Below are 8538 nucleotides of genomic sequence, written 5' to 3' on the forward strand. Positions count from 1 at the left end.
TTCCCCAGGAACTCCTGCAGCTTGCCCGTCCTGCTGGGCATGGAGCTGTCTCCAAGGGTGAAGGGGTTCTTCTCCACCTGGAAGGGCAGGTGAGGCAGCCAGGGCCCCCCAGAAGGGATGGGGAGGGGGCTGAGCCCCCCCAGGAACACTCACCAGGTCCCGGATGTCCTTCAGCAGCCCCTCCAGCGTGGTGAACTTCCCCCCCAGCGCTCCCATGCCCAGCTCGAACTCCAGCTCGGGGATCTCCACACTGCACGTCTCTGACTGCACGAGTGAGCACCCCGTGAGCCCATGGAGGGACAGCTGAGCCCCTGCACTCCCCACACCCTGCCCAGGACAGGGCCCTGCACCTTCAGGATGTCCCTGGTCATGTCGGAAGGGTCCGTAATCCGGAGGGTGATCCTGGTGCCGCGCGGTTCAATCGCTCCTCCAGATTTCACCTGGGGACAGTGAGCAGKGACTCCACAATTCACACCACGATGCTTTAAAGGGCTCATCCCAGCAGCCCAGAGCCCCTCCAAACCTGGGACACCACAATAAAGCACCTCCTGACAYTGCCCCAAACCCCGCAGAGCTCAGRGACAAAGGCACAGAACACCATTCCCCAGTGCCCTTTTTCCAGCTCACCTCGTTGGTCCTGTGCCCACAGGAATCACAGTTGGTGGCCATGATAATCACTTCTTTAAAGTGTGGGATTTCTGTTGCAGAGAGTCAAGGAAATCTCCAAGAGGTGGCAGGAGCCCAGTGAGAGCTGTGAGCAGCACTGAGACAGCTCTGCACCCACCAGGCCCTACCTGAGGGAGTTCACTCGAGCCTGGGACGCAGCAGGGAGAGCCCAGGGCCAGCAGAGCCCCCCACCCCCAGTGTGTGCCCACCCCTCCCTCCAAGGATACGCACTAACTTCATGTTGGTGCTGGCCGGGGCGTTGCACTCGGGGCAGTTGGTGTTGAACTGCAGCACCTGGAGAAGGGAAAGGACACCCAGAATGTGCCAGAGAGCCCAGGACACGTGTCCTGAGTGTCCCTCAGCCCTGCAGCAGCACCCACCTCGTCCCTCAGGTCCTCAGCAGCGTCCGGCGGCTTCACATCCACCTCCTCCCCCTGCAAAGGAAGGGTTAACCCCCATYCCTGCTTTGGGGTGTCCAGGGAGCGAGGGAGTGACCCCAGTCACCTCCAGTCCCAGCAGGGCACTCTGCTGGGGGCTCCTCCTGTAGTGAGTGACCACCAGGGCCTCGTCCCTCTGCGGGGCACGGGGGTTCTCCACGAAGCTGTTCCCAGAAGGATCATCGAGGATCTGCASGAGGAGGGGGCGTGAGGGTCCCGTCCTGAGCCCTCATCCCACCAGGGCTGCCCTCCTGCAAGCACTCACAAAGGTAAAAGGGGAATTGACTTCTTTCAGCAGCCTCAGTTTACCAATGAACTCGTCTATTTTTCTTGCCACCTCCCCGTCTGTCACCTGCAAGAGGACACGGAATCACAGAATTTGTTAAAATGGACAAAACTGGGTCCAGTTGCTGCAGGGGCAGCCCAGAGCTGCTGACAAAGGTGACCACAGCACCCAGCGCTGTCCCCACCAGCCCCATGTGACACCCCTGGGCAGGGGATGGACATCCCAAGCATTTCCCATCCTGAGCAGCTTTTCCTTGGCAGAGCTTACCCTGCGGGCGGGCTGGTCCTGCTCCAGGCCTGCCACGGCTCTGTCAATTATCCCCTCGATGGTGGTGAGCACTTGGGAAGGSAAAAAAACCACAGCTGACGACCCCATTAACAAACCCCACAGGAATCCAGCATCCTCCACACAAACTGCTCCCCCAAACCCACCTCCCTTCTGGCTGAAGGCAGGGATCTCAAAGTCCAGCTCTGGAATTCGCGCTGAGGCACAGTCGGTCTTCACCACCTCCCTGTTCATGTCCTGCACRCAGAGCCAGGGAGCAGCTGAGATCCCCAGCACAGCCAGGGGCTCCCAAAGGTGAGGATCACGGGGTGGTGCTGCTCCAGCTCCCTTTGGGGTGTGGGGCAGAGCAGGGCTGTGCCCACCTGGCGGGAGGTGATGCTCAGGGTGTAGCGCACGCCCTGCTCCTGGATCCTCCCTGCAGACTGGATCTCYGTGTTGGACCAGGAGCAGCTGTCGCAGCAGAAGGAGCTGACGATGATCTCTTTGAAGAAGGGGATCCTGGTGAGCAGGAGCCGCGTCACTCCCTGCGGCAGCGAGGGGYCTCGTGGGAACCGAGTCCTGGGGAGTGACCCCCAATCCTCTGACAGCCCCTCCCAACGCGGGCAGCTCCCTGCTCCGAACCCCTGCCCCCCAAACATCGTCTCATCCCCCAAACAGCCCCGGTAACCCCTCCTAACTCCACCAGTGCCAGGATCAGCTGTGCCCCCGGCAGGTCCTCCCTCACTGCTGCCCCTCATCGCCCCCCAAACCTCAGTGCCCCCCACTGCCCCCTGTCCCGCTAATCCCCGCGACCATCGCAGACCCTGCACCGGGACCCGCACAGATCTGTGCTGGGGTGCGCCCCATGACCCCCACAGGACCTGCAGCCCCTCCCCAGACTCCTACACGCCCTCCTTGTCCCCTCAGCCCCCGGTACCCACCCTGCCCTGCCCTGCCCTGCCCTGCCCTGCTCTCCCCGGCCCCCGCAGCCCCGCGCCCCCCCGGGCCCCTCACGTTGCGGAAGCAGTTCATGCACAGGGACTCGATCTCCGCCGGCTGCTGCTCGCCGTCCTCAGCGCTGAGGGGCCGGAACAGGGGCAGCCCCGCTCCCGCTCCCGCTCCCGGCCCGGGCCCCGCCGCCGCCTCCACGGCCCCGAGCGCCGACATGATGGTGCGGGTCACGTGGCGGCGCGGGGCGATGACGCAATGATCGCGGCGCGCGAGCAGGCCACGTGATTCGCTGGGAGTTCACGTGACACTCCGTAAGGTCACGTGACGCGCCCGGTAGCTCATGTGACGCTCTAGTGAATCATGTGACACGCGGGAAAAATCATGTGACATACGGTCATGCGAATCATGTGACACACGGGAGGATCAGGTGAATTTCAGGCGGATCATGTGACACGCGATTATCATGTGATACATGGGGACGATCATGTGACACAGGGATGATCATGTGACACGTGAGGATTATCATGTGACACGCGGGGAGGACCATGTGACACGCAGGGATTATCATGTGACACACAGGGATGATCATGTGACACGTGATGATTATCATGTGACACACGGAAATGATCATGTGACACGCGGTGCGGATCATGTGACACGTGAGGATTATCATGTGACACACGGGAATGATCATGTGACACGCGGTGCGGATCATGTGACATGCAGGGATTATCATGTGACACATGGGTACGATCACGTGACACACAGCCGCGATGGCGGCTCCTTTATTGGGGTTCCTCCCCCGTCCCGTCCCTCCCGGGCCCCTCGGCTCCGCGCTCGCTCAGGCTCAGCGCCAGGTCCCTCCACAGCGCGTCCAGCCGGGCGCGGAGCTCCTCCACGGGCGGCGGCGTGGCGTCCAGCGGCTCCTGGGGCAGCTCCGGCCGGGCGCTCAGCTTCAGCCGCATCTCCTCGGTCTCCTGGTCCAGCGCCCGCGTGAAGGCCTGGATCTGTGCGTACGTGTCCCGCCGGAACTCCTCCACRCGCCGCTGCACCTCCCGCGCCAGCRYCTCCCGGGAGCGGCCCGGGCGCTCCGCCAGGCTGCCGGGGACCCGGCTCAGCTTGGCCCGGAGCTGCTCCAGGTTCCGCTGGATCTGCCGGTGCAGGTCGCGCGCGTTGCGGCTCAGCTTGGCCGACAGCTCCTGGATGTGCAGGTTGAGCTGCTCGGGGCTGGCGCGGGCGTGCGGGGCCACGCTGCGGTGCAGCTCGTCCACGTTGCGGTGGATCTCGCTCAGCAGCCGCGCCGTGTACGGCTGGAAGATGTCCTTCAGCTGCTCCGTGTGGAAGGCGATCTTGTCGGCGTAGTGGCCGGCGAAGCGCTGCAGCTCGTCGGCGCCGTCCAGGAGCTGCTCGGTCACCTGGCGGCTGGGCAGCAGGCGCCGGCGCAGCTCGCGGGCCCGCAGGGACACCTGGTCCAGCAGCTCCTCGGTGAAGGGCTGCAGCTGCTGCCGCAGCTCGTCCAGCCGCTGCCCGACCTGCTGGTGCGCCTCGTCCACGTACGGGGCCAGCTGCAGCCGCAGGCTCTCCAGCTCCCGCCGCAGCACCTTGCGCAGCCCGGCCGGCTCTGGGGACAGCTGCGGCTGCGGGCYCTGCCTCAGCGGGGACAGCTTCTCCAGGAGGGTCCCCACGGAGCTCACCCCATCCTGGATGCTCTCCTTCAGGTTCCTGCACAGACAGTCATAAACACTGCTGAGTGACCACAATGCTTCTGAGTGACCGCAACAGCCCCAATGACCACAACAGCCCCAGTGACCGCAACGTCCGCAGTGACCACAACAGCCCCAGTGACCACAACAGCCCCAGTGACCACAACACCCCCAGTGACTGCAACACTCCTGAGTAACCACAACACCCACAACACCCCCAATGACTGCAACACCCCCAGTGACCACAACACCCCCAGTGACCACAACACTCCTAAGTGACAACACCCACAACACCCGCAGTGACCACAAGGCCCCCAGTGACCACAAGGCCCCAGTGACCTTAAGGCCCCTGTCCCCACCCGCCAGGGCTCTTCCCTCGAGTTTCTGTGTCCCAGGGAGGAGCAGCATGGTCCCGGCTGTGCTGGCGGGCTCTGGGCGCCCCRCAGCGCTCTGCTCACCTGATGTCCGTGCCCAGCTTGCTCTGGCCATGCTCCAGGCTGTCCTTGTCACCGGTCAGCTGGCTCAGGTAGTCCCAGAAGCCGCCCTGTGCCGGTTTGGCYGGGGACGCTGCGGGTGGGAGCGGGGGGTCAGTGTGGTGTTGTCCACCCAGCCCCGGCACCCCAAAGCCCCCGTGCCCGCACCCACCTGGGCGAGCGGCCACGAGGGACAGGAGCAGCGCGGCCTTCAGCAGCATGGTCGGGCTGCGGGAGAGACGGGAGAGGAGAGGAGCACGAGGGACGGGAGCTTCTGCTGACACCCCCTCGCTGCTCCCCGCAGGAACCCCACTCTGGGGTCCCCCCTGACACCTGGGGTCCCCTTTGACACCCGGAGCTCCCCTAAAAACACCTGGGGTTCTCCATAACGTCTATGGGTACCCAAAAACGTCTCGGATTCCCCGAACCCGGCTGCTGTGCACCGGGAATCTCACCCAGCTCCTCCAGCCGCACAAACGCAGAGSCCCCCGCCCCTCACCTGGCTCCGGTCGCCTCCCGTGTCCCTCCCGGCCGGAGCCGGCGGTGGCCGCCCTTTTATAGGTCCGGGGGGCGGCCGAGGAGCGGGCGATAAGGCAGCTTTGGTACGGGAAGGCTTTTTGGACCTCACTCCGTGTAAACACAACGTGGAGGTCCGAGCACGTTCCGGGGAGGTGACCCGGGGGCCGCTCACCTGACTGCGCGCTGCCCCCCGGCTCGGGGGACGGGGACGGGGCTGGGGCTGACCCACAGGGATCCTCGCATCCCGGGGGAAAGGAATGCCGGATGGAGCTGCGGGGCGGGGCGGTGCGGGGCAGCGGGACGGGATGGGGACACGGCTGTCGGGAGGAGAAGGGATCTGCGGGATCTGCGGGATTTGTGGGATCCCCGGGATCTGCGGGATCCCCGGGATAGGGAGCGATCGGCTGTCCTTCCCTTCCCGTGCCGCGCCCGCTCCCGCCGCACACACCGCCCGGTGCAGCCGCGCTCGGTGTCCTTTCCTTTCCGCGTTGGTTTTTACCGGGAGCAAACCCGGGCGCGGGGGGCGAAGGGCAGCGGGGCCGGGGTGAATCGCCGAGCAGTCGCCAGCGCTGCTGCGGCACCAAAGTCCGGAGCGCGGCTCCCTCGCCTGCGCCGACACGTGAGGTGGCTCCGGGCAGCGCTGGCCGTACTCCGTCCCGTCCCGTCCCATCCTGTCCCGTCCCGTCCTGTCCCTTCCCGTGCCGGGTTCCTGCCCGCTCCCCCGGCCCCGATCCCCCCCGAGACCCCCGGGGCCGTGGGGAGTGTCTGTCCCCCGCCCGCCGGTCCCCACAGCCCGTGGCACTTCTGGCACACCGCACTGGGGATGTTTGACTCTGCCCCTCTGCAGCCTCCTGGGTGTCCCCGGCTGCTCTGTCACCCCGCGGTGCTGAGGTGACACCGGGCCCCAGCACAGACTCCCACCCGCCTTCCTGCACCTCTGCCCCCTCTCCCTGGCACCCCAGAGCCCAAATTCGGGGCGGTGCTCTCCGCTCAGAGCAGCTGAGGGTGTCTCARGTATCGCACCCACCCCGAGGCAAGACAGCAGGATGCTGTGACAAGAAGGGACACGGACCAGCACGTGCTTCACAAGGAGATTTATTCATTTCTGCCACGGGAAGTGGCCGGGAATGCTCGGAGTGTGTGCGGCCGGCGGGCCGGGGGCGCTCAGTTCTGCTGGGGCGGTGGGATGGTGCTGAGGAAAGCAGCCACCTTGTCCCGCACCTCCTTCTCCAGCAGCTCCAGGTGATCCTCCAGGCCGGCAGCGCCCGAGTCCAGCTTGCCGCGCATCTCCTCCAGCCGCTGCACCAGCTGCTTGCCCAGAGCATCCCCGAACGGAGCCGCCTGCTGCCGGAACGCCTCCAGCGTCTGCCCCACTCGCTGGTCCAGCTGCTGGGCCAGGGGAGCCAGGCGCTGCCGCAGGCTCTCGGCATCGCCGCTCGCCGCCTCCCGCAGCTCCTGGGCCAGCGGGCTCAGCTGGGCACGCAGCTCCTCGGAGCTGGTGGCCAGGCGGGCGCGCAGCTCCTCGGCCGCCTTGTCCATCTGCAGGGTGAGGCTCTCCAGCTGCCGGTTGAGCCCGTCCTGCACCTCCTGGGCGTAGGGGCTGAGCCCCCGCCGCAGCTCGGCCACGCTCTGCTCCACCTGCGCCTTCAGCTCGTCTGCCATGGGCGACAGCCGCTCCTTGATGCTCTCCACTCCACCRTCGATCTGCTGCTGCAGCCGGTCAGCGTAGGGGCTCAGCGAGGCCTGGATGCTGTCGGCGTTGTCCTGCAGCCGCTCCCGCAGCTCGGCCGCGTAGGGTTCCAGCGCCCGCTGCAGCTCCCCGGCGCTGCGRTCCACCTGCGAGCGCAGCTCCTCGGCGTACGGGCTCATCCTGGCCTGCAGCTGGCGGATGTTGGTGCCGATCTGCTGGTGCACCTCGTCGGCGTAGGGAGCCAGCTTGGCCTGCAGCTCCTGCAGCTCCCGGCGGATCTGCTCCTTGAGCCGCTGCGAGTCCTGCGCCAGCCGCGCCTGCAGCTCCGTGGCGAAGGGCACCAGCCGCTCCTGCAGGTCCTCGGCGTAGGCGCTGACGCTCTGCATGTTGCTCTTGAGCAGGGTGCTGGGGACAGGAGCGGCTCAGTGCCCGTGTGCCCACATCCCCACACCCATCCCGGCACCCCCAGGTCCCCCCGAGCCCCCCGCACCCCCCGGCACCGAGGGTCAGCTCACTTGATCTGCTTGCTGATGTCCGTCTGCTGCAGCTGCTCCACCGTGTCCTTGGCATTGCTGCCCAGCTCCGTGAAATACCTCCAGATGACGGTGGCCACCTCGTCAGGGTTCACATCGGCCCGTGATCCTGCAAGGGGTGCGGGATCAGCGCTGGCACGGTCCCGTTCCCCCAGGGACATCGGGTCCCTGTCACTGCCCCGGGGCAGGGCCACCCTGGGGTCACCGGGGACCCTCRCACCCCTCACCTGAGATCGCCAGGAGGACCAGGACGAGGGCGGCCGCCTTGGGCACCATCCTGAGTGCTGGGGACTCCTGTGGGCACAGAGGGAGTGAGGGGAGCCCCGAGGAGCAGCAGCCCCCCAGCCCCGGCTCTCTCCAGCTCTCTCCAGAGCTGCTCACCTGCGCTGCCACGGCCGCGGTACCTGCAGAGCCGGCSGATCCCTGCTCTTTTTATGCCGCCCGAGCGCCCCGGAGCCTCCACGCGGGCTGTGACACAGCAAGGGCTTGGACTTTAGCACGGCCACAACGTGGAAGTGCCTGACGTGTGCGCAGGCCTGACATCACCCCTGTGGGGCAGAGAGGGGTGGGGTACATGGGGCACACCGAGCCCCTGGTGGGACAGGGACCCCGGGCTGAGGGGACACCTCCCCGCGCTGTGGGACCCAGAAATGGCCCCAATGGTCGGTGCTGGCAGAGCAGTGCCTGGGGTGTTGGTGCTGGGGTGGGGGCAGTGGGTCAGGACGCGGCTCTGGTGGTGCTGGAGGGACCCCCGAGCTCTGCTGCGGCTGTGCTGAGCCTGGGCTGGGCAGCGGGGCCGGACACGGGCTCGGGGGGACGCTGGGATGGAGCCTGGGGGCACATGAAGCTCTCAGGGTGACACCGATCCTCCCCAGTCCGGGCTCAGGGAGGGAGCCCTGCTCGGGACGAGGCGGATTTGGGCCGGACGCTGCGGCCACACCGTGCCGGGGCTCCCGGGAGTGGAGCTGGGACCCGTGCGCGCCTCTGCCCGCGGGGATCGGGCTCTCGGTGCGCAC

General features: G+C 66.6%; 4 protein-coding genes across 8 annotated transcripts in view; 1 reads left to right on the forward strand and 3 right to left on the reverse strand.

Moving 5' to 3' along the window:
* The window catches only part of TAGLN (transgelin), a 158220-nt gene that overhangs the window by 55899 nt on the left and 93783 nt on the right, over positions 1-8538 (forward strand). The gene's annotated exons all lie outside the window — the stretch shown is intronic.
* ZPR1 (ZPR1 zinc finger) lies at positions 6-2867 on the reverse strand (the record flags this gene model as incomplete). The annotated part of the gene is made up of 12 exons (XM_057384867.1): positions 2668-2867; positions 2037-2198; positions 1821-1911; positions 1657-1727; positions 1369-1455; positions 1171-1293; positions 1047-1100; positions 894-960; positions 628-698; positions 351-440; positions 154-264; positions 6-77 (listed from the first exon to the last, which is right to left on the reverse strand). Coding segments are annotated over exons 1-12 (1152 nt in total), but the record flags the coding sequence as incomplete, so codon positions are not given.
* On the reverse strand, positions 3363-5844 carry APOA5 (apolipoprotein A5). 4 transcript variants are annotated; one of them, XM_057384851.1, is made up of 4 exons: positions 5472-5582; positions 4953-5008; positions 4766-4874; positions 3363-4326 (listed from the first exon to the last, which is right to left on the reverse strand). In XM_057384851.1, exons 1-4 carry the CDS (start codon positions 5540-5542, stop codon positions 3390-3392), a joined length of 1173 nt encoding a protein of 390 aa, XP_057240834.1. In that variant the 5' UTR covers positions 5543-5582; the 3' UTR covers positions 3363-3389. The 4 variants fall into 4 exon arrangements, with proteins under 4 accessions (XP_057240834.1, XP_057240837.1, XP_057240838.1 ...); XM_057384854.1 differs by lacking the exon at positions 5472-5582 and adding an exon at positions 5748-5844 and having other exon boundaries at positions 4766-5008; XM_057384855.1 differs by having other exon boundaries at positions 4766-5008; positions 5472-5730.
* APOA4 (apolipoprotein A4) lies at positions 6384-8317 on the reverse strand. 2 transcript variants are annotated; one of them, XM_057384857.1, is made up of 4 exons: positions 7927-8317; positions 7750-7816; positions 7505-7631; positions 6384-7394 (listed from the first exon to the last, which is right to left on the reverse strand). In XM_057384857.1, exons 2-4 carry the CDS (start codon positions 7796-7798, stop codon positions 6464-6466), a joined length of 1107 nt encoding a protein of 368 aa, XP_057240840.1. In that variant the 5' UTR covers positions 7799-7816; positions 7927-8317; the 3' UTR covers positions 6384-6463. The 2 variants fall into 2 exon arrangements, with proteins under 2 accessions (XP_057240840.1, XP_057240839.1); XM_057384856.1 differs by having other exon boundaries at positions 7904-8317.

Source organism: Malurus melanocephalus, unplaced genomic scaffold (assembly GCF_030028575.1).
Source record: "Malurus melanocephalus ecotype Western Australia unplaced genomic scaffold, MMel_1.1 scaffold_751, whole genome shotgun sequence".
NCBI lineage: Eukaryota > Metazoa > Chordata > Aves > Passeriformes > Maluridae > Malurus > Malurus melanocephalus.